Below are 26,182 nucleotides of genomic sequence, written 5' to 3' on the forward strand. Positions count from 1 at the left end.
TACATTTTTTCCACATAATCAGTAGGGGGCGGCTTCTTTATAGTTTCATGAACCGTATAAGTAGTAAACTGACCTTCACTTAGCTTGGCTCTCATGTTTTCATTCCCTTAATCTATGCGTGGTATATGCAGAGATGCATTGTATAAGTCATGAAATTTCCCTATTTTTGAACACTCAACTTTATCCTGCAGGGTGAAGTTGAGCGTTCGAAAACAAAAGTAATATAACTCCATTGGCAGTCGATGAATGTGTCACACAAAAGCACATTTTAACTTTTTATGTGCGTATCATTTAAGCATGTGGAAGGGGGTTAATGTCCTAAAGTCGAGTTTCTTTAAACTGTGACTGCTATTATGGCAGCGTCTGGCGTGTCGTGGTGGTGGTGCTCATTAAATAAATTTAACTGGAGTAGTGAATAGATAGCTGCTGCCGGAAAAAGGGGATTCATTTTACGTCTGCACTCTGTCTGACACGGAACGGGATAAAGAATTTGGACGTGAATGTGCAAATGGCATTAAATGACAATTTACTCCTCTCTTGATTACTTATCTTCTTCCCTACATCCATACCAATGACAGAAGAATAGACACACACATACACACGCAGCTATTTGATTACATCGACGACGACCGCACCACTGCAAACTGGTTGTCGACGGGACTGCCTTCCTTTTATTTTGCAGTTGCAGTAGTTTGTCGTAGTTGTAGAAGAAGACTGGATCGATCCCTGTATATTTTTCTTTCCGCATGCATCTCAACTCTACGACATATATCTCCCGACCACCAGGCTTTATCGATAAGCCGTGTTAAACGATGTGGATAAGAAGAAAGAAATGGAACGATCCGATCTAGATAGCTGGCTTGTTGACGTTTGCGAGGGATATTGGGCGGATGGAATCCGATGGAAGCATTGCTGGCTTTGTTCGATAATCATCATCATTCATTTAAAATCTGCACTGCAATGTGCCATTCATTCAGAGGTCGTTTTATGAATCATGTCAACATTCTTTTCCTTTCTCGCTGGAAAAGAAGTCTCGCACTGAAAGTCGCACTGAAAGTTTTGTTTTGTATATACTTTATGGATTACAGTTCCTCCTTCCAGTTTTACAAAGTCATCTGCAAGCAACATTCCATTTTCATTTTGTATCGCATCGTCGTTGTTCTCTCATGGACTGTGCCAAAAGCACGTGATCTATTCTAGGGGGGGGGGGGTAGGAGTAGGGGTCAAGACATCCTATCTTTATCTTTCCCATGCTAATTATAACATGGGGCATTTGACACCACGGGGGTCAAAATTCTCCGAAAATCCATCACATGCTTTATGTACGGCCCCTATTTTAGAAGTAGGAGTTGTATCATACAAGTTCCACTCCGAGAAACTGGCTGTGGACTAGATCTTCTGACTTGTGATTGTGATGCTGAATCCAACTCTCCTCTTTCTCGGTGTGTGTATGTGCCTACTTCAATTTGGTGCAAGATCCGTTTCATCAGAGAAAAGTTGTGCGTAATACCCGGGTGGGTTTGTCCTTGGCTGGCTTGACTTGGTTGTTGGCTTGTGTATGTGTTGGTAGCGGTAGCGAATGCAACCTCGTTTTTAACAAGGATGAAGATGACTCATTCATTCCCTCTCCATTTTTTATAAGCAATCCTCCGATTTCACGTTTTCTCTCCTTCCTCGCAGTAGTAATAGTTGTAGACTGATCTGGGATTTGGACTGAGAAGAGGGAGGAGTAGGACCTGCAGAGGTTCTCTCTGTTATGAAATGAATTCCATAACAGATGTAGTAAAAACAGTCGGATTCGGTCCAAAAGTATCTCTCCCTCTTTGATTATATGCACGTTATGTATGGTTATGTCTGGCTCACTTGACTCTGCTATATTTCTACCCCATTCCGTGAATGTTGCAATTTGGACGTGTATACGACAATCATATATTGCATATTCATTGCGAATTATACTTACTGCATTTCCAATTCAAGTGGTTTATCTAAATTTGCAAACTGCATTATTGTCAATACTTCCCGTATGTACTGCCTCGAACCACTGGAGTCCATGTAGCAATGATCCTTATTGTTTGTTTGAAGGCAAATTGAAACCACAATTCTTATCTTTTTGTTATTAAGTACTAAAAATAAAATAAATAAAGTACACAGTCAAATCCAGTGTTCTCTTTCTCTCAAGTTATGATTACGTCAGAGCATATCTCTCAATCATCCTGTTATCTTTATGTTTTTAAAAAGCTTTGTGCTCTCCTTTGGCTTTGTGGCGTATTGCGAGAGACGACTCTCGCCGAGAGGCAGTTGTTAGTTGTTGGTTAAGTAGTGGTACATTCATATATTTACTATGCTGCTAGAGATACAAGGAAGGATTCATTATTCATATTTTGTTAATAAGCAAAAAGCGATAAAAAGGTGTGTTCTACTAAATTATACTTCAAGTAATTGTGCTTTGGGATAAACCAGGGACTAATTTTGTAATATTTACATACATTTTGTGAATCAGGTAATAGCTTATGTAACGTTGGAAAGCAATAAGTTGCCGGGACTGCTGCCTTAATTGCGGTGCTGGTTTTTGATGTGACAGGTTCAGTTTAATTGTCAAGGCCGGCTTATATGGTGTGTAATAATCTGGTTAAATATGTGGTTGATCCAACATCAACAGAGCAGATGGAAAAAGGAGTGACGAAGATCCCACGGTTGAATCATGGATGTCGTTGACATATTTAAATGCATACCTTCTCATGTTACCTGCCACTCTAATAATTGGCTACAGGAAGGCCAACAAGTTTACCAAATTGTGGGGCTTTGCTGCCTGGTCACTTCATGTGCATAATACCCACACCACCATATATTTTTCTGACATTAAAACGCTCAGAGCTCAACCTGTCCAGCTCCTTGGTTTTTTGTGTCCTTTTATAACGAACCCTGCATGAGAACGACTTGGTCTCCATTTGATGGATTTTGTTATAAAACAGATCCTTCATTCACTTATTGTTGGCCTTTATGCGCCAGGGTTGTTGGTCGACGAGGCTCATGCATGGATGTAATTTCCATTTCATAGCAAGACAGGCTCATCATCATACATCTCGCACAATCGCCACTCACTGCTCAGTGGTCAGTTTTCTGCAGACGGTATGACAAAAATATGGTCCATGTCTCCCTGGTTTTAGTAGCGAACTTGCTTCTGGCAAAATTATTGTGTACGTGACCCTGCCCACACTGCAGTAATGTATAAATAAATATTGAAATGGAACATTTGCATTTTAAAGCCTGTCGTAATGGTAGTACGGAAAAGTGAAACACATTATCATTACTTCTCTTCCCATGTTCTTATGTTCCAGACTTTGCTCTTATTCTGCCTGTCCTCCAAGTTTAGTCCTTGTTTGTTTTATTATCAAGATTGTAATGAAATTAATGCAAAGTCACCCGTAAAGGCTTTGCGAATCGTGTAAAATGCAAACGGCTTTCTTAGCAGGCTCGTTGTTGGTGGTTCGAATCCATCGTTGTTCATTACATTTGTATTACCGTGTGTCGACTACTGGTGCACAGTAAATACTAATGAAGTAGACCCAGGATTCATTGCATTTCTTTATTACCCGTCTACATAATCTAGCGCAGAGCATATGCATATACGTGCATACGCATTTGCAGTGCAATAATAGCAGCAACAATCTACTTGGAACTTGCCCTAATTATGACGTTTCACCTGGTCATAAAATGCATGCGTGGATAATATGCAAGTTGTGAATGAGAGAGTTTGTGGAATAAATGACGCAAGTTCAAAACTCATTTCACTCCGCACAATCCCAGTTGAAAATTAGCGAGTTTTGTTTTATATGCAAGCACGTATGTAGCAGGGTTAAGTTAGAGGTTTAATCTTCTTGTCAATGAAATCAGTTTCGTTGATGTTTCATTTCAGTCATCACTGCGCATTAATTTCTTATTACTAGTGTGTTGCATGATTTTTTAAATTCCGATGATGGCGAAGTTAGAGATGGCGACCTTACGTTTGTGTATTAATTAAAAGTCGGTCAATGCTGCTGATTGATAGGGTGCGGTTTTGGCTGAAATGATAACAACCGTATTGTGTGTTTCTTATTGCATAATAATCATGTCGCATGTTGATGGTATCACAATCCGCATTTACTTTTACTCTGGTGCGAGAAAAACATGAACAACTCGTATCACCTTTCAGCTACCAAAATGGGAAGGTAGGAAATACCTAATACCTTGTGTATGCATGAGAGTTTGACGTTGGTCGTAAGCTTTGCATCTATGGAACATTGCTTCTATAGATTCGAGCGGCATAACAGTGGGTTTTCCAAGCCAATAACAATGTCGAATGTGCCCAATTTATGTTGGGAGAAGAATTTTATTTTATTTGACGTTATTATATTATGGCTCGTGTAATGGGTAGCGTAAGAAATGTGAGGAAAGACATCACGCCACATTCTTCCCGTTTCCCGATTATAAAATGTCTGTCTATCCATTCTTACGTTTACCTACGTCATGATGATGACCATTTTGATGGTGACTTTTATACTATTATTATTACCTTCAACTCTTGCTCACTCGCTCACTCACGTCCCACAATGTAAAATGGCTTTCTTTCTTCTTCTCCTCGGAGAAGAAGGAGAAAGCCGTCGTCTCATTTTGTTATGACCTTGTTGGAGTGGAAATAAATCTGTGTAATGTGATCTCGCTCCTTTCGGCGAGTGTGTAGGCAGCACAAGAAGAAGAAGAATGATAGCCGTGTAAATTTGGTCGGCTTGGCTGGGATTTATAGATTTCCAGATAAAATATGTTTCTTGGTTGAGCTGAGAATGAAATCATTTTCTCCCTCAACCAATGTCGTTGTGCAGTAAAACATGTTTTCTGTTGCTGGATTGACAAGACTTAAAATCAGAACGGAATGTACTACACATTTTCTTTACGGACTATAAGATTGGATTTATTCTTATACAGGTTGAATTGTTTGTCTTCCAAAAGGACGAAAAATCTTTAAAACTGCTCATTTTGTGAATCCATCCATTTTATGAATCCATCGATCTAGATTGAGTTGAAGCTGGCTTATTACTGTTGTTCCGTTTGGAAGGAAGAAAGAAGTGAGGGGAGCATCGAGTGAGATAAGTTCAATAACAAGCCTTATTTTTTACCCAGAATACGAATTCAATCTTTCTAGAAGATGAAATGAGGATGTGATTGCCTCTCCTGCCTGTCCCCACTTACTTTTACTCCTCAACGGCACAGTCGGTTGCCGGTGTTAAAAGATTGAGCTCGTGAATGAGTTTGGTTATAAATTAGAAATCATTCATGAATGTTTCCCCTTTTGAGAAATGTGTTATTAAATTACGCACAATGGGATCACATTACGGCGTCCGAGGAGAGATACAAATATATGGACATCCGTGCCGAGAGAGTGGCGTCTTTGAGTGTGCACGCAGTGCACTCGTCCGCATCTGCAGTTATTTGTAGTTAACTTGTCTCGCATGCATAATGTCTATAAATATAATGTGGGGAGGGTAAACGATAATGAAAAATTCCCCCTGCACTCCCGCCCGACACCCACCATCCAACATCATGCTACTTCAGCACCCTTCGTCTTTTGCATCATATGTATCTCCTCTGCCCCACAGCTTCTAGAAATCGGGGAGAAGTTAATGTGGTCTTCTTCTTCGTGATTTGAATGGGTGGATCAATCAATCAATATTCTATCTGGCGAACAAATCCACTGATTTTGAGTGCAGTTTGATTCTTGCTTGATTTTCTTCCTAGCGTTGCGGTTCTGCGATATTTCTTCCAGAACATGAATTGCAAAAAAAATATCTTTCGTTTTTCCAGGGATCAGGTGCTGAAATTGCATAATCCCAACCACTAGTTTATTCAGCTACCTCGACTTTCTCCTTTTCATTCAAGTGAAGTTTGAATTCATTTTTTTAAATTCAAAATTCAAGCATTCACATTTTGGTAGAAATCATATTGAATCATGCTGAAAATTGAAACGAAACAAAGTTTCTCTTGAACCGAAAATGTCGAAACGAGCTGCTCAGCTTTCTGGGGTTGGTGGTGAAAGGGGTGGCGGGTAATAATACGTTTTCTTCCATTTCTATTTCTTCGACTGTCATTTAATCATGCGTGGCAATGTGAGTAGTTCTGTGAGTCCTGGAATCGTTGTCACTTCAAGTGACACCCACTCTTCTGTTCAAACTCTATTCTTTTCAAGCCGGAGCCAGAACTCCCGGAGGTGGATTGAAAAGCAGGTGGGAATTTGAAAGCGTTGATATCGGAGAGTGATTGATGTGGAAAACTGAATTTAAATTTGTGGTTGTGACATGGAGTGAAAAGTGTGAATTTCAATTTTATCAAGAAATTCGGAATAAAATGAATTTAAATCATGCAAGTAGCGTTGCGCGATTCTTATTTTAATTTTTATTTTAGGATAAGTTCTCCATTAAAAATTTATGGGAGTGGTTAGAAAGGAAACCGAGAAATGTTTTGACAATTTCAACAAGAAAACATCTTGACATTGTATTTTGAACCCATCTCAAAAATCCCGAATTGTAGATTACGGTGGTCGTAGGATGCTGTATTTCTCCGAGTCAGTTGCTTGATTGTGATTCAAATTCACAATATTCAAGCCCAACACAAGGAATAATCCCCCTGCTCTGAAAACCTAAAAATGTAGGGGAACGAGAGCTGGAACAAGAACAAGAAGGGAGAGAGTGAGAGTTATGAATTTATTTGTTTTATATTCTTGTGAAGAAAGCGAGTCAGTCAGCTCTTTACATTGAAGGATAAATCCTAAACTGTTGTGTAAAGTTGGTAATATAATAAAATGGCTGGTAAATCCTTTTTATGCCAACCACGCATAAAATATGGGAGCGTGAGTGAAATGAATGTATGCATAAATAAATATTTGGCGGTGGTTGTTGTGAACGAAGGATGGGAGGAGAAAGTCCATTAGTAGAATGCACATATAGTCTCTGATGACTCTACCAGGCAGACAGCAAGGAGATTAGCAGTGCTATGCTGTGTAATGATGAGCACTATAAGTAATTAAGGCATTTGATTTCATGAGATTTCTATTTTGCATCAGCTCCAATCAGAATAATCGGTGATCAAATTCGTACACCTGCAGACATGATTTTGCTTACTGCTGTACGAGTCCTAAATACTTTCACCAAATTATCCGAATCTGCCTCCGGCCACCGTATAGCTCTCTCTGTCGGTCTATGTTTGTTCATATTCTCAAAATTGTGAGCCATCTCGCCTCATCCACTTGCTTATGGAGCATGGTTTTCTCTCAATCTCTGACGGACCATGGACAGCATCCTCATTCCAGCACAAACACACACAAGGGTCGTAATTAATTGGACGCTTAGTTTTGAAATCATGGAGGAGCATAGTCGGGCTGACGCAAGGGAGAGGGTCGCATCTAAAATAAATCTCCCTCCAGATGCTCAGCCAACACATACGCACAAACCCCTCGTCATCTCGATTGAGGAGGATAAAGCTTTTTATTCGCCTTGATTCGCCTGAGCCCTCTTTCCCTTTGAGCGAGGGTCAGAGAAGCTGTGAGGCAAACCAAGTTCACCCGACTTATCCGAGGATATGATTAAGATGCCGACGCAATTGAGGAATTGTTGCCTTGTGCCATAAAGCTATTTTACTCCACTTGCAGTATACTTGTGATCTCTGGAATTATCCTCGCACGCAATTCCAGTAGCGTCCACCCTGTTTCTTTTACCGTATATACTTACAAAATATGAGAGGCCCTATCCGGTTTGACTCACCTCGTTTGGTGGACCAAAATATTGAACCTCTGAAAGTTATTGTACGTAGTAGTCGTCGTTCAGGAATGTTTGGGTGGTGGACAAAGTTGTTCCTCTGTAGGAGAGAAGATGATGATAAGCGCTTGAAGCTGATTGTATTCTGTGTGTAGGAAATATGCTTGTTGAGAAGGAATCCGTGCCATCGTTTAATTTCTCTAATTATTCACCGAGTAATTAAAATGAGAATGAATCTTGGGCTAAATGGAATTACTCTTTCGAATGGTGCTTTCCCTTCCTTACGCACCCTTGTCCGTTCTCCTTCACGCCTTCCTCCCATTTTCATCCCATCACACTGGCCATGACTTCTTGCTCATACTCTTCCTCCTCCCAAGAATAAGATGGTCCTCGTTACTTATGCAAGAGCAATTAATCCGCTTCTTGTTTTACAGAGGACATAGTTGAACAAGAATGAGATGCAATTCACTCGCTCCACGACTTTTACTTCCGTTGCATTGCATTATCGCGTCTATCTGCTGGTATGCTTATGATTGAATACCAGCAGTTGAGCTGCTGGTATCTGTCGCCGGTCGTGTAAGTTAATGACGCCGCGGCAGGGGAGCCATGAAATACAGGACTCGCTCTCTCCTCCTGTATTTGTCTTCTTAATGAAGCCCAAATTGTTTCTGACTATGGCATGATTATGGACCGGCAGAGCAACACATTTGTACGTCCTCCTTTCGTCTTGAGAATACCCCTTGCTTTTTTCGCTCTCCTCTCTTATTTCTAAAGTCCCACTCAGTGCTTGCTTTCTGCACTTTTGGTGGGTGATTCCTCTTGGCAGACTCAATTCTCCATTAATAAGCTTCTCATTTTGACGTCGGGTAAAGAAAAGCAAGAATGAATAAGGGTTGACTTTCTCTTTTATTTCTGTTGTTTGTGTTTGTAAAAGGAGTTTGAAATGTGTAATTGCATTTTGCTGAGAATTTAAATTGTAAATTAGTAGTGAGGCTGATTTGTCTTTGTGAGAGAGTGGTGGTTCAAGTAGGAAACATTAGATCAGAAAAAGAAAGCTCGCTTTCACTTATCATGACTTTCTCCGCCATCAGCAGGATTTGGGTGATGGAAGGCATCGATACTTTGTGGTAAATTACTAGAATATTTGAACCACAGAAATAAATCGGATTGTTGGTTAGATAATGGGATGGAATGTTAGAAAGTGAGAGAAAGTCTGGCTGCTCTTGAATTTTGGTTCTTGTCTCTTGATGGGAAAACTACGTCCATTACTTTGTAGCACGAAGATGGAGTGAGAATAGAATGAGCATTGGAGAAGCCGCCGCCGCCGTGAGCGTGTGTTTGTTCTTTGTTCTTGCGGTTTGGTTATATCTCCTGACTTGATCACCACATAACTCACCGCATAATGAGAGCACAGGCCGATTACGAATTCATTAGCATCATCATTCTCTCTCCTTTCCCAAAATTTCTCTCTTCTCCTCGGATTTAGCTAGGATACAGGTTGATCCATCCAATCCATGGATTACGATATGGTTATATAGATACAATAGGTTGCGGATTGCTGTACTATTTCACGTGGCTTTGTACATGTGTACCTGGGGGCTGAAATTTTATTTTATGACAGTGGCAACCAAGTATGAGACTCATTTTGTGCTTTCTCTCAAATAATGCACCGAAAATTGGATGGCAAAGCTGAGGAATATTCTCGGGACTCAATTCATATAGCTGTGCATGTGTAGATTAAAAAGTTATTGAGCAAGACATTGATCTACCACCTGTCCATTTCATTCCACTCCTTGCTGCCTCTTTCACCTGGCAAGAGAGCAAGAGGATGGAATAAGCACGCCACGGCATCCACCCCAAGTTTGCTCCTCTAGACGTTGCTTCCAGGTAGCAGATAAGAGGATGAGAAGACGAGAGTGATTGATACGTTATTGGCACTAAAGCAAGTGGAGGGATGCACGGACCAAGTAGGCATGTAAGTAGCGGATTGGATGTGTGATGCTCAACTTTTAATGCAATACATAATCCTCAATCTAATTCCACAGTGTTTTGCCGCTGGGAAAGTTATGGTGTTGTCTCCCACCGCGGAGGAGCGTGAGTACTTTCCCCGTGTTTGCCTTCCTCTTAGTGTTTACGAGATGATTGAATATGGAGAGACATGTTTATGATGAGATAAAGAAACAGTAAAGGGAGGAAGAGAACGCGTGTTCACCTTCACTCCCGCCTGATCAAGGAGTAGTTCATACACAGAATAGCTTTGGGTCTTGGTCTTGGGTCGCTAGAGACGGAGGAGAGTCGCCCCTTGTTTGTTGTAGTATGGGCGCAAAGTGATGGAATGATGGTGGGAGAGGCATCAAGTTGGTTATTGGCACTGCTGCTTACTGTAAAGTCTGCAGGAGTCCATGACGATGAAGATATTCTTTGACGTCCAATGGGAATGTAGTCATATCCATATTATAATTTGGAGTGCTTGGGGCAGTGACGTAGAGAATTTATGGCCCCTTCGACACGTGCTTCTGCTTTTGGTGGTCATGTCCATTTTCCGTATGTGTATGTGTGATCATCTCTGAAGGGAGCAGGAAAAAAAGAAGAAGAAATGATGCTCACCCGGCTGCTGGGCTCAAGCAACCAGAGCAAATGGGGAAGAAAGAAACGAGAGAAAGTTTGTCATAAAATCGGGAAGTAGGGTAATAACGATAAATTCTCTTGTTACAATATCGCCATCGTGAGCTGAAGGACGACCGAGAAGAAAAGACGACGACGACGGAGGAGGAAATCACAATACTGGTAGCAATCGTCGTATAGTGAAGAAATATTATCGACTCTCTCTTTCTAGAAGAACCCGCTATTCTGTGCTCTCCTCCTTCAGAGCAGACCTGCAGCAGGAGCAAAAGATTCTTTTGTTTTTTGATGGAACAACTTTGCTTCTTTTCCAATTCCAAGTTTTAAGCAACAACTTTTACTTTTCACTCTTCCAGCAAACATGCGAGGGTTACGTGCATACTTTCCCCATCTCATTTGCTCCCGTTTCCATCGTCGAGGGTTCTGAGTGCAACCAGGAGACAGTAAATTTTGGTCGGGTTTGAATGCAACAAAGAACAGAGCCAGGCCAAACATGCAGGAAGATATTCCTACACACATTCTGGTGGTTATTCAATCGCTGATTTCAATAAGAAAGGTTCCTTCGTCGTCTCCTGGTGGTCTTGAGCCATGCAATCGGGATGGGACGACATGACGAGGGAGGACAGAGGGGAAAGACCTTTGAGACAAGAAACAGGCAGTCAGGCAGGGGACTTGTTTGCTCTTCTGTTTATTCACCGGCTAGAATACTACTGGGGCATGTAGGACGGACGGGCGAAATGTACGACCGACCAGAGTCCAGCCCAGTTGGTTCTCGTCCAAAGGCAGTGGAAGAAAAAGAGGATGCAATGAAAAAGTGCAGTCGGGAATCAGATTTACGTGACATTGGGGAACTTTTATCCGACTCTGTGTAAGAGAAAGCACGTCCTTCTCTCCACTAATATGGTTACTTACATACTATACGAACATACACACACAACAGCCCTCCCCGGTAGCTAGATAAGTACATACGTTCTCTGTAAGCTGCTTGTACATGCTAGCTGACAAAACTTTGGGATAAAAACAATAAACTTTGTCCGTCGTGTGTACTGTTAGGAACTATGTACAGGACAGTTTGGAAACAAGTTTCAATTTTAAACCAAACGCTAATGGATTTACAGGTCTTCGGTTGCAATAAAGCGATTAGAGATGACTGCACTCATGCCATAAGGATCATGAGTAAAATTGTCTCTGGTTCCTTCCCCCGTCTCTTCGTTTGGTGGTGTTGTCTTTTGCTGAATAAGAAAGAAATGGGGTCCGACCCACATGCCGGGGTCTGAGGAAGAGGGGATGGAGAAGAGCTGGCAAAACCTGAAATCCAAAATTATGAGAGAGGAGTACCCCATTTGAATATTTTACGAGGGTGGGAGCGGTTTGGTTGCTCTGTTTCTTGGTACAATATAACGACATAAAAAAAGGGGGATATTTTTCACACGCCGCAGTTCATCATACTATTTATTTATTTTCCAATTATTCTTCATGGAGTCAGAAGCAGATCGGCACATGAAAAGGTTAGATATCCTGTAAGGACATGCATAATTGTACATACATACATACGTACATGAGTCCATATACTGAAGACATGCATGTACTTAGGATTTAGTTGTTTCTGTAATAGTTGAATTTACGTGCATACTTGGGGAGTATTCATGCATCCATCTACATTTTAAATTCTTCTTGTACGATATCATCTTTCTTACGATTACTGAATCATCTGCAATTGACATCTTGAAAAAGATTAACTTTACTAAGCTATATAGGATCAAGTCTGTGATATGCATTATATACGAAACCTTGGCCGACTCATGGTAATCCTCCTCTGCACAAGCACAGCATCCGTAGACGTGCAATTTTATTGGATTTTGCGCGTGAGTATAGGACCCTCTTTTGATCCTCGTTGTGATAACCTTCATGTGTATAAAGTCTGTTGGTCGTCGTCGTCGTTGGTGGTGGCGGCGGCAGCGATTGTGTGTTCTAACTCTCTCTGGTTTCTCCGCTTTCACTTCTTTTGCTCTCTTGGAGATAGATGGAATTTGCAATTTGGAATGCATTCGAGGTGAAAACGGGAATTCCGTCCGTCCTATCGCTTCTCCTCTTTCTCTCTCGCTCTACTCTCTACCTTGCTTTCTCCAAGTATCAACGTGGCTCCAACTCAACTCACGCTCAGTTCTTGGTTGTCTTCCAAAGCACTACGACGAGGACGGGTTCTGCTGTTCTGTCGTTTTCCTTGGTGGTGGCCACATGCGTCTGAATCTGCAATTTATTAATCCTCTCACACTCGCCATATACATATACCATCTCAAGTAAAAACTGACAAATTCGCCAATATCAACTCATAGGAAGAGTTGCAGGTCAAGTTAACAAAGCTGCCAAAATCAGCAAGTATATATTTATTCGCCCACGAACATTGTGCGTGCTGTGCTGTCGTTGGTGTCACTCCATTAGCTGTCAGTCGGTCCAAATTTTGACTAGTGTGTAATGACCTGGTTAAACGGGGCATTGTTTAACTTGATTTGATTTATATTCTGTCCATCCATCTGAATGAAACGGACTTGACTGATAACGTGAAGTGTGGAGAGTGGATTATGCTCTTCTAATGAACTTGGGCGTGTGTGTGTGTTAGAGAGAGTTGAATCGAGTCTTGGCAGGGTTTGATTGCATTACGGGAACATAAACAGGTTAAGCAAACAAAAGATAATTGGATGTCAACAAAAGTGTGAGGATTCAGCCATATGCTGATGATGATGACGACGACCGTGGTGCTGGGTGTTGTGGTTTGTTCATCATCATCACCTCCTCTTCCTGTAATGCAATGAATAGTGCGAACAATAAGTCGTCTCTCTTGATAAGATGCAAAGAGGTTGGTTGTTGGAACGATGCTGAGCTTCCCCTGCCCACTCCAGAGGACTTTGTGGTGGACGGTATGGGTCGCCTACTTATTTTCCGCTATTCTCATTTCACTTAAGCTACTCATTGTTACCCTTGCAAAAATTATCGCATTTCAAAAGTATTTGTTTGTTGACTATCCCACGTGGACTTGATTACAAATTTCGAGACTGGTCTAGAGGTGAAGTTGGCGTGCACAATATGTGTAGGTTCTGGGAGTTAGATCTCTCTCCCCAGTAAGCAATCAGCGTAGCATAAAGTGCAGTGTCTCTGCGCGTCACTAGCTAATGAGAATTTAGGATGCAGTTTATCAATTAAGAGCCATATGCATAGCACGAGGGAGGAGGATGAGAGGAGCACTTTACTTTATTTACTTTGTTCGCAAGGCTAACAGACCTCGTGAAGCAATAACGTCAACTCATCTCCCCCAATCTAACGTGCTTTAAGTTGGATTTATTTAGGGTTTGAGTCCGGCGTACACAAGTTTACTTATTGTCACTTACAAGTGACAATGACAACAATTATACTTTCGAATGGTTATTTACCAAATTCGATAATACGAACTTGGTGTCGAATTCCTTAGTTTCGTAATGCGGATCTCGACGAGGATGTTAGTTTTACAAATCAATCGAAAAATAAAAGCAATTATAAAGTGATAAAATATCTGTATGTAAATAGCGAAATTGATAGCAATAAAGATGCCAGTTTTGTAAATTATTGGTCAGAGGACCCAAAGTAGGCTTACCCTCACTGATTTTAGAAATTAAGAAAGACGCAAGGAAAATCACCGACTATGTCATGTCTACACTGTTGGTTTATCTATTTATAACGTGGATATTTCGTGCAGTTGCTCAAGAATAGGCATGAAATTACTCAAAGTTTCAACTTTATTGGCGACATAATTTTCAACACTAATTTTGGAGAGTCGTCTTTTTGTGGTGGAGATAAAATGACGATGGCCGCATCAATCATCCACAGTGGCAATTCGGGGTTATAGTAATGAGCAGTTGAGCACCCCTTCCCTCCTTTGTTCAAGGATATGTATGCAATTCTGAAAAGAGTTGACAGTCTATGGCTTCGGAAATTAGTAGTTAGTTTTTCTGCATCGGGTGTGTTCATTACATTTTGGGGACACAGTGAAATGGGGCGCAATCTAATCTACGACTAAATTAACATTCCCTCGCCGCAAAGTTAGATATGTGCGTGTATGTATGCATGTTTGTACTGAGGGTGGAATATCTGCCTGGCCCGTCATTACGAGGCTGGGAGAGTATAATTACTTCATTACCGCAACTAACACAAAAATAAATGTATGAATAAGCAAATGGCTTTATAACCAACTCTTCTCTGTTTTAAATTACAGTGTCGGTGACCATGAGGGAGACGAAGAAAGGTTTATCTCGTGTACAAAAGTTGAAGAAGCGCCTCTCTCGAAGCTTTGGACGTCTTGGTAAGTTTCTTCATGTTTATATATGACCCGCCTCGTGGTAAATTTTACTACAGTGCATATTATTCGGACCATCATCTCCTGGGATGCATCATATTTTTTGACAAAGTTTAGCAGTTCCCAATGCCTGGTAGTAGTGGTAGAAGCTAACCCTGTCATCAGGTCAGCGATGTTGTGTTGGGTTTAAGCTAATATTTTAAATCTCAAATTACGCGTTTTACGCCCAAGGCCATTTTAGTCTTTTGTGTTCCTTTCTCTCGTTTCCTCTCTTCTCTGCTCTCGGTTTTCAGGTTAAGTAAACTCGCAAATGTGGTGAGAGTAATCTTGCTCCACTTTTGCCATTTGAAGGAAAAGCGAGAAGATGAGTGTTCTGAAATGGTGAAAAGAGTTTTGGTGAGAGCATAAGTCGTAATCCTTTTTGCGTGCCATGCTATTGAATCGAAACCTTTCCAACTTTTGATGCTCAGATTATGGCACAATTTACCAAAAATGAACATGCAAATAAAAAAATGTTGTTTTGTTGATAAAAGTGTCCGGTTTATTATCCGCAGTAAAATGTATTGGAATGTTTATCAATTTGTTTGCGAGTGTCGTTCAAAGTGTCAGTAGATCGAGGAACGCAATCTGCAATCCAATTCACTATTCAGTGGAATGGAATGGGAAATAGGTTCTCTCTCCACTTACTTTCACTTCAATTGTCGAGAGTGAATGCGACGGTACTGTGAGATTGGAGGTGGACACAACAGGATATAACGCACACATACAAATACATAGGAAGGAACTCGTATTGATTCCAGTTCCAGCACTTTAAGCTCCACACTTGCTTCCTTTGTTTCTTTCTTTGAGAGAACGTGGCTGGTGAATTCAAAAGGTTTATGGGTACAAGCACTTAGTGCCACCATTCTTAATTACCAGTGCAATGTAGCTCTCACTTTATTGGTATACTCGTCCCGAGTTCAGCCTCTCTCAATAGTAGCAAACTTTTACTTGACAAAGCGAGCTTATTGTTTCAAGTGAATTAGGTAAATATTTGGGCAAGGAATGGGAGAGAAAAGAAGAGGATCGGATATTGCTACGTAGTGGAAAGTGGAAATGAAGACGACGAGAGAGCCGGATCTCCATCGACCAAAGTCCATCTTCTTGCATTTACTCGTTAAGGAAACGAATTATCTTCATTCCTGTTCGCAATATAAGGCTGGGCATAACATATTCCATAGTTTAGTTGATAGTAAATACTTGTAGTTGATGTGGTCATGTGGTGGGAGGACAATAAATCATGATGACTTGGAAGGAATACAGAACTGTAGAGATGAGTCGGATCGGAGATCTATCTGAAAACCCGACCCGCCCTACCAGACGTTAAGAAACCCCGACCCGATTTAGTAAACCCGATCCGCCCTTAACCTCCCTGATCTGGGAGAATATAAACCCAAACCGACCCGCTTTAGGGGAGGTTCAACCCGCCCAAACCCAGGCATGTTGGCTTTTGACCGGGTTGACCCGCAACCCGACTCCTCTCTATACGGAATTCAGATAAACCGAAGTTTGTGTTTGGTCGTCACAACGTCGGAACAAGCGAATGGAAGGAATTATATTTTGTCATTGAACGATTTGCTTAAATGGCTTCTGATTTGGATGAAATGGAATTAGTCTCGTCCTCGCGCATGCATCGATTGACTTGACCTCCAATTCCGCTCTTCTAACCGAACCTGCATGTACACGATCCTCCTCTGATCCTGACAGTCATATCTACAACTACGCTTTCCTGTTGTTGGAAAGTGTGTGTGGTTTGCGACTCCTGTTGGTGAAGGGTTGTGTGTATTTGGTATACAGTTGAACGGGGAGAAGGGAGTAAGCGGATTTACATTTATATGTGCATTTTACGAAGAACTATATTGGTTTATAGACGTACTCCCTCTCCTTGTGCATCTCGTTGGCAGGAAATATCAGAGCGATATTTTATTTATTGAGAGTGAGAACGATGGTTATTTAAATGTATGGCGGTGGTGTACAATTGGAGTTGGAATCATATTCGATTTGGAACTTTAATGGGATGGCAGAGAAGGGCAGTTCAGACACGCAGTTTCATTTTGTGACAGGAACATTTCACCCTTTTGGGTTATGCTTCATGAGCTCGCCTCCAATCAATACTTTCTCCCTCGGATGAGGAGCTCATAACATTATGTTGATTATTATTATGCAATTCCACTCCCATCACCCAACCCCGCGTCCCTAGAAGACCTTACTCCTGATATGGCACCATCTTCTGCGTTTCTTTGGGCATCCATAATTACAAAAATGGTTATGCAAAACTAGGAGAGAGACAAATAAAGTTTCCCAGTGAATTCATTGAATTGGAGGAATTTTGAGAGCGAGATGCGATCTCAGTGTGATGGTGAGTATTATAACATGAAATAAAACAAGGAATAAAAGGTATTTATTCCTGCTCACTCTTATTTCTACCCACGACTGAATTTCGCAAGTTAGCGAAAGTTGGTTTGACGGAGGAGTCTTTGGTTGAAGTAAAGAGAAAGTGGATCAATGGATGGATGAAGTTTGTTTGTGATTAATGAGTATCAAAATTAGCTTGGTTGGTGTTGTGTTCTGCTTTTTGCTGTCAGCGGAGAAAGTGTTTCTGCATTCTTCACTTTTCTTTGAGCTGTGTGTGTGGTGGGTACGTACGGTGGGTTGGCTGTCTCAACGTTTACAGCTTATCGCACGTCGTAAAATTTATGGGTTTGAGCATAAATGCAATTTTTTGATGGAACTGATTTGACTCCTCATACATGGCTCTGCATATTCATCAGAACAGTGAGAGAGGAAGAGAAAGGGAGAGTGAAAATTTTCGGCGGGTAGTGCTTGGTCCAGATGACGGCGACGGTGGACGTGGAGTTTATGCCTCATAAATCACTTTGTGCAAAGCTTTTTTTTTTAGACTAAACAGCGATTTTACATCTCTGTGTCCCCTCTGAGACTCCCATTCTATTACGGTTTGTGATCATCATCTTTCGTGGGTGGAATCGGTTGTGTGTTAAATATGACTGCCACAGTTTGCAAATAAGATCAAGTAAGGCCACCTCATGTATTTGACGATGGTTTGGTGGCCATTATCACGCATTATATCGTGCAGTGTGAATAATTTCCACTACGCGAAATTGGAGACAACAAAGAGTCGTAAACAAGTCAAGTGTGTGGGGTGAAAGTCATGCTATCTTCCCAATAATGATGAGATCGGGTCATCAACTCAAGGTTTATGATGTGATTGAGCCAATAAATGGAGCCAGGAGTACGACCAGTTTCGTATATAAAAGCGGAACTTTTCTAATTAAATGAGTTTGAACTTTGAAGAAGTTGGTGCGTAAGGAGACTTTAGTCCTCGTCGTCGTATTATAATGGTGGTTTTCTGATGGCTGGCATTGGTGAGGTGAGATGACTATTGCTTCTGCACGTTCTGGTTGGTGGTTGGTGAAACGGCTTTTTGGCTCTCAAACACCCCATTTCAATTACACCCCATTTGTTGGACACCAACCGATGGAATGGAAAAAGCGACAGTTTTATGGGATTTCCTAATCCAGAATCTGATATTTAATCACGGGACGATCGTGCGAGATTAGTTTTATTTTATGGCAGTCTCAAAATGGAAAAAAAGAAACTAGTACAAAACCATTATGCAAAGATTTCGAGAAACGATCATACACTTCTATTTGCCTAATTATAAAACGTTTGTTACAGGGGTTTTTAGGGGGTCAGAAAGCAAAGGAATTGAGCGAGTGAGCTGACTTTTGATTTTTTAAATACCCCTCGGTCTGTCGAGTGGTATTAAGTTGGCCGACTTATTTCAAACGAGATCAAAGCTGAAGAGTTTACTAGCGTAGAAAATTCCGGCTGAATAATATGAGGAAAGTTTGTTGAATACAAGTTTACCGCCCACTTCAGTTTCAGACTCTCTTTGTTTATATTTGTCTTGGAGAAAGTAAGGCAAATTAAAATTGAAAATCCGTGCAAAAACTGGCTCAATTTTATAAAATATTTTGACAAAGAAGCAAAGTTGTCGTACAGATTAGCAGTGTTTTATTGAAAGGGGATAGTAAGTGCCATGGAGGATTTCACCCTGAAGTTGACACAAAGTAAGTTTTCAGCACAATCTCAACTGTGGTTGAGGGACGATTTTGGGTTGAGTGAAAAAGTTCATTTTGGTCGGCGTAAGTGAGAAGGGCGGAGGTCCATCTGCACATTTTTCACATGGAAGGAAGTGAAGTTGACTTTGGAATTCGGTAAATCAAACGCCTGCCCAGAGTTCGGAATTGCTGAATTGACAATCCGGATGGGTCCACTTCAAAGGCGTCCATGAATGGCGTTCCCTTTGTCATGCGGACATTCTTTTTTCTCCCCTTTTCGACTTGCAACTACATAGTTTACCATTTTTTCTAAATCTTGACTGCAAGAAGCATGACGCGGCAATGTGTTTTTTGTAATTTGCAATGTCCACGTTTTTCATTTTTGTGTGTGCATGCTGTGTGAGGATGATGGGGAAGTTGTCACTTGCTTTTCTGGATGGACGGGGGAAGAAGATTAAACCGTCAAAATCATTAGTCTTCCTGTCGAATGTGGATGCTGGCCCCAAATCTCCTTCCTGCCAGCTGCTTTGACTTTACTACATGCTCTTGTCCCAAGTCTTTCTCTTTTTTGTTCCACTGCGAGTAGTACTAGGACCATGTCTTCTTCTTCACGTGGACAACTCGCAACGATGTGACTGTGACAGGCGTGGTCGTCCCTCTGTCCATGTAGTCCTTGCTATCAAAGACCCAGACAGCCTGACGCCCCCTGTTTGCAATTTTATGTCGATTTATCTTGGTGCCGCTATTTACAAAGAAAGACCAGAATAAATCGGGAGAATTTTAAGCAAGCGCTGGAAATGTATGTATGTATGTATGTATGTATGTCTTTATTGCATAAATGGCCAGTAGCCCTTGCAAATCACAAATTTTTTCATTATTTACAAGATTTGAGAATAATACATTGAATTGGTTTTAAAGGTAGTCAGAACAGAGATCAAAATATTTGGAGACATTGATCCAGAATAAAAATATATTGGAATAAAATTTCTTGTCATTTTGTGTGTAATTAAGCAGATTGATTAGTTTTTCGAGTGGTTCACAGTTGTTATCGGTGATATAATTGTTAATTATTATGTTAATGAAAATGAGACGTTCATTGGTTAAAGGGCGACATTCAAACATGTAATGTTGGACGCTGTTTGGAGTGTGAGATGTGCACAAGGGACATCTTGTTTCAAGTTTTATGTAGTGGGGACCAATTTTAATGCTGTAGCGGTTAAGCCTAAGTTGGGCAAGTAGTTGGACCATGTGTACAGGTAGATTGTGGTTGAGGTAGTTGGGCCTTGACCCGTCAGTTTGTAGGTATTGGTAGAAGGGAATAAATGATGAGTTTCTGCACCTCTCGAGGTCATGATTGAGAAGTTTGGTTGCATAATTAGCGATCATGGAGTTTCGCGCAGCAGCTATAATAGGGTAAGAGAGGAGAAGCGCTGGAAATGTATCAGAAGTAAAGTTTCAACTTTTGCGAATTATTATGCCCAATTTATTCAGTTTTGGTATGTGTATCGAAATTGCAGACTGAAATTCAGTAGACTTTCAATTGAGATGGGGAGGAGAAAGTTGGAGGCGGTGGTTGTATATTTTGCTCTGGTCTCCTACGTAGGTTGAGTTATGTGCAAAAGTGGATGATTTGAAAAGTTACTTCTTCTGCTCCCTACCTTGTTGCAAAGTTGTGCGTTTCGTATCTATACGTTTCATCTAGAAATGTGATAAATTGATGGCCTACCAATCTCATCTCCAGTATAGTCATCGGTGCTTTTTCCACATCTTTACTATGTTCTGCGAGCCAGAAACACGCGGGCTCAAAAATGCGGAGAAAGCGGGTTGATGATCATTCGTCATAAAAGTTTGGCGAAATGTCCAACTACCTAATGGAGGAATTCCAAGTCGTCTGATTATGGCGTTTTCAATGAGTACTAGATCTATGGCATTATGGTTGGACGAGTGGATCATATTTTATCTACGAAATGATAAAAAGGAGGACAAACTACAAAGATATGTACCACTATGTTTGGGCTGGTCTGTCTCTGCTTTTCTTTCACGTGTGAATATCTGTACCATGTACATGCGTGGTTTTCGTATATGAAAGACGTGATGACTTTCTCTCCTTTTTGTAGCAAGCCTCTTGCGTGCTCTTATATAACCTTCATTTATTAGGGACTGGTGCACTATTTCTTCCGTGGTGCGATGTCAGGAGGAGGAGAAAAATTACAAGTTGGTCATTTATTTGTTTTTGTAGGTTCTGAAATTACTGCGGGTGAACGTGGATCAAATGAAAAAGCGATCTTCACCACTTCGACTCATCCTCCTGTCGGACGTGGTCTTTTTGTTAGTATTGTCAGACTCGACCTGAAAATCTTTCCCCCGTTCAACCTCCTCCTCTTCTTCTTATAGCTTGCAGCACTGGGACAATAATTCATTTCAGTCGACTCATATGAACTTCCAGCAGATCAAATTGTGTAGTTATGAAGAAGTGTGAGATAGTTTTATGTGAACCAGGAGCTGAATTAACTCTTTGCTGCTGGGCTTTCCAAGTCCTGTTTTATTGGGCAGCCACACTGCTGTTCCTTCATGTGTGAAATGAAAGGGAGAGATAAGAAAAGCGTACACATGCATTCATGGCTGTGCTTAGGTTTTATCGGGTTTGGCAAAGTTCCAGGGTAAAAAAATTGCCAAATTCTGGACAGAAGTAGGCAACAGAAGTGCGGCCAAGGTGCCCTTTTAGGCCGAACCCTCTCCTCTGCTACTCACGACTGATTTGTGTGTGGAGGTCAAGTCGTCACATAGTAGAGTTGAGGAACTAAAATTTCGCGAAACAAAATAACTGCCTATAAAAATAAGCTAAATTTGGCTTAGTTTTTCTTAGAATTGCCAAGTCTGGGAACTTTGTTCTAATTTCGATTTTGATTCATGCTTTGCGTTGTCGAACCTTGTACACCAAATCAATCATTGGAGTGAAGCATTCACTCATTTGTCAAAATAACTCGTGGTTATTTTTCGGGCAGCGTCTAAACAAAATTCCAAGACCTGCACTTTCTTGGAAACACAACATGACTGACTGACACTCCTTACCGCTTTTTGCTAAACCGTTGACTAGCCTTGTTTAGTTTGGCTAATTTTATGAATTCTGCGAACAACAGTTGCAAGATGAAAATATTTGAAATTCTATTTAAATTGTGTATAAATTATTTTAAAACTGTATTTTAAATGTTCGTGATAACTTATCTGCTTGGTGGGTCTTATTACTATTCAGGACAAAGTGTTTCCAGTTTAGAAGAAGAAGAATTGGCTTGTTTTTCCAAAGTTATGCTCACCCAGCCGTCACTTATTATTATTCCCTTATTCCCACCGCTTCACACACACTCGCTCCAGAAAAAAAGTGAGTTCATATATATGTAGTTGGCATTCTCGGAGTGACTGCTTTCACCAACTTTTCATTCAACTGAACTGCTCTTCTGGTGAGATGGTTCTCTCATGAAATGAGTCAAATTGGAGTGCAAACAAGGATGAGCTTTCAAATAAAGTTTCCTGTTTTGGACAGGACTATTTTGTAAATTGTAGCGAAATTGAGTCGTGCGATACAATACAAAGTTTGTTGGAGAGACTTTGTGTCCAGGTCTTTGGATGACACGAAGACATTCGGCGAGAGACTATTAGGCGGCGGAGGCTGTGAAGGATTTGGATGGAATGTGAGGTTAACAAGTAGAAAGACGAGTCGGCAACTTGTTTCAGCAGTTTTGGTTTAATTCTGTCTCGGATCAAGATTTGAGTGAACTCCTCCTCAGCTCCTTCAACACAATTTGCAACTTTCTCAACTGTGACATGCATTCCGCAGCCATGCATGCTCATCTCCCTCTCTGGTGGACAAAGTTTTGAAATTTTGAATACATGAGAGCCAACATAAAGAAGAATTGAGAGCTGGATAAGTTTCCACCACTTTCCAAGTTAATTTTGTGCATCCAAGAATGAACAATGGTTGATGGTTTAGTTGACTTCTCAGAGAGAGAAGGAGGGAAAGAGAGACGGTTACGCCGACAACTTTGTGCATTTTAATGAACACGATTAACCTCTTAGTTCTGAGATGAAATTTAAATTCAAACAGACTACGACTTTTTGATTTGACTCTCTCTCTCTCTCTCGCGTGTTGTGCCAATAAGTTGTACAGTTTAGTTGTTGAGTAAAAGGGTAAATCTGAAACGATTGGAAACCTTTTTGAACCAATGCAATGCACTCTATGTCGTCGTCGGATTTGGATGGACTTACCCTTTCACGTACCTCTTGTAGTTGACAGGTGCGGATTTAGGCTGGGTAGCAAATTCAATAGAGATTTAATGCCAGAGAGAGAAAGCTGGAGTTAGTTTTCTCCTTGTTGGCTGGTGGTTCCCCCGCCGCTCACTTCACCACCCACCCTTTCTTCTTGTGTCCATACAAACACGTCACTCCAACCCAGCAGACCAATTCAATTTCAATTCAATAAGCAGAACAGGGCGGTGGTGGGTAGGCTGATGGGATGGACCTCTTTCGTAACATTGACAATTTACCTTATAATGTGCAAACATCGTTTGTGTAAACTATTAACGGGTCGTAACTATACATGTGCATTTGTACTATGTACGACCAAATTGGTTGAAATTTCATCACGAAATGTGTGTGTCATCCATAGTCTCGCTAAAGATAAATGTCTTTACTTTCCATCTCAAGACTAAAGCGATTGTAAATAGATTGTGTTCCTCGACAGTGGGGTCAAAAGGTTTGGACATGCGACGGATTATGAGATTGGGCCCACTCGCTCGTCCACATGTAGTCGATAAATCCGTGAATGTCATGCAATAGCCCCAATGTCGATTGCCTAGCGTTGTAAGGACTGCAATAAGAGTTGCGTATTTTTGACATGTTATGATTTTGATGGTGACATCACATTGAGTCATTTTGCATGGTTCGTGCTGGGAAGTATAAAAAAGGAGAGAGACGATCAGTCTTGCGAAATACACTTTGATTCCCTTACTTTGATTAGTTTTTTTTAGAGATTTGGAGGGTTATTCTGCTCGTGTCGGTGAGCAAAGTTTTTCCCAATCTCAGAGATTTTAGTTCTTTTTTGTTTCTTGTATCGATAAGAAAGGCAACATTTTATTGGAGTTGGCAGGTTGGAATGAAAACGATTGCTGCTAAATTAATTGTGCGTTTGTCTGCTGCTGCGTGATCATTGAGTTTTTCCCGTAAGCTGTGGAGCTTATTGGTGAAAATGAAAGAACTGTTTGGCCGTTCACGACAAGACACGGCAAGGTTAGATTTGACTGGAACTGATATTGATGAATTGAACTGGAGATATTATTATTATGGCTAGAGAGCCCAGACCCTGTGCAGATAAGCAAGGTTCCATATGGGAGAAGTAAACTTATTATGAAATAAGTTCATCTTATACCAAACTTTGGACAGAGAACTGGTCTTGGTTATTGCTTGTGGAAATAATAGTTTGTTGACGGAATGAAAGTTGGTAAGGAAAAGTCCGAGTGAGTTCCAAAAAGTTGTCTTTCTTGTGTTCTTCATCTCCTCCTCCCCCTGATGTATTCATTCCCTGTTGCTGCCTGTTATGTTTTTTTTCAGAAAACAGCGACTGTCTTGTCATCTATTCCGCAAACAGATCTGTACAAGTTATACGTACATTTATTTGCGATATAATTCTACCCATTGCATTCAATTTTTTTTTAATTTTGAGAGCGATCTGTATTAACATTTTACGTACATATACATCCTAAATAACTTCTAAATTTAAGAGATTGGAGTGAGCAAAACGATGACAGCATCACAGCACTGATTGTGGCAGGTAATTGTTATAAATGATGATGTGTTGAGCTATGGAGAGTTGAAGCTTGAAGTGATAAATCTGTTGATGGGGTAAAATGAAGTAAATAACGAACATTCCTTATCAAGTGAGCCATAAGTTTATTATTGCTTCACTATTTATCATGGTTAGCTGATGAAGCGTGTCAAACTCTAATCACATCACGTTGCCAGCTATGAGAGTACGTTTTCCTTTTGTGACGTGGTCTTCTGTTTTGGGCAATGCTGTGTTTCTGAGGTGCAGTTTGTCAATTTCTCAATACTACGTACGTGAGTATCGTGCAGCACAAGTGCATAGTATGCACTGCATACTACAAATTGTTAGTTATTTCTTTCATATACTTATTTGAGTGACTGGTGTAAATGATCCTCGGTTTGGAATTTTGGAATGCGCATTGTTTCTGGTTTCATAACAGCTTGACGAGAAAGTGAAAGGACAGGACACGAGACTTGATCTGTGTAATTTATTTGGCAGAGATTCTAAATTGTGGAGATTTGAAGAGACACAGAGGAATAAACTGCGAGGAAGTTGTCCGGAACAGCAGATGGACGTTGAGGTGGTTGAGGCTCCTGGTGTGTGTGTGTTCTTTCTAAGGAGGTCACCTCAGGGAAGACTCGCTCCTAAAATATACAGTATCGATCTGTTTAAATTCCTAATAAGCTTCACTCGCTCTCAGTCTCGTCTATCTCGTCTCTGGCAGATGCATCTTCTGTTCTACTACTACGATGACAATGGTGGATGGTGGTGTTTGTATGCAGAGGAGCAGACAGGCTGGATTTATGTATTGCTCAACAACCTTGGCTAGTTGGTGGGTTGGTACTTTCTCTGTTGTCTTGTACTTGTCCTGGATTGAAGTTTTCAGTTTTTAAAGAAACGCTTCTTGTTGGTTGGATGCTTAATTGTTGGGTTAGGGGTGCCGACATTATTTCGTAACATATGCAAAAGGGTGGGAGGGTGATAGAACACGATAGACATATATGGTTGCAATAGTTAATGACGATGATCAGGCTGACCTGCCCCCAACATTCGTGTAAAGTTATTTAGCAATTCGGCTGTATCTACCCTACCCTCATCCTATCACACGATATGCGTATCCATGAGGTCCACACTTCTCTTGCGTCTTCCGAAAGCTGGAAGCAATTCATCCTTTTCCAACAACTTTCTTCGTGGGACGTCATTCACTGAATTTCACTGCCTAACGGAACCAACCAAGTTTCCCAGTTGAAAGGATGAATAGAGAGAGAAATGTTGGATGCATGTTAGACGTGAGGGAGATGAATGTTTGTCCACTATGCAGTGTGGGTGAGCGAGTGAACACCACCAAGAGAAAGTTGGACGGCTTGGTCGTCTGTGGGCATAATAGGAGTGAGTCCCATGGTGAAAGTCATTTGTTCCTGCCTCTATATTTCTTGTTGTTGTTGATACGGTTATGTACGCAATAACGGAGATGGAATTGGCGTGGTGGTCATATCACTCAGCCCAGATT

General features: G+C 41.0%; 1 protein-coding gene across 2 annotated transcripts in view; it reads left to right on the forward strand.

The window, feature by feature from the left end:
• The window catches only part of LOC110862986 (cyclin-dependent kinase 14), a 55,543-nt gene that overhangs the window by 4,115 nt on the left and 25,246 nt on the right, over window positions 1-26,182 (forward strand). Inside the window, exons 1-2 of one of the 2 annotated variants that reach the window (XM_035846709.1) lie at window positions 12,581-13,324; window positions 14,653-14,739. In XM_035846709.1, the coding sequence (XP_035702602.1) occupies window positions 13,216-13,324; window positions 14,653-14,739 (196 nt within the window). In that variant the 5' untranslated portion in view covers window positions 12,581-13,215. Of the gene's footprint in view, window positions 1-12,580; window positions 13,325-14,652; window positions 14,740-26,182 lie in introns of those variants that run through there. The other variant, XM_022112189.2, reaches the window with a different exon arrangement.

Source organism: Folsomia candida, unplaced genomic scaffold, assembly GCF_002217175.1.
Source record: "Folsomia candida strain VU population unplaced genomic scaffold, ASM221717v1 Fcan01_Sc001, whole genome shotgun sequence".
Classification (NCBI taxonomy): Eukaryota; Metazoa; Arthropoda; class Collembola; order Entomobryomorpha; family Isotomidae; genus Folsomia; species Folsomia candida.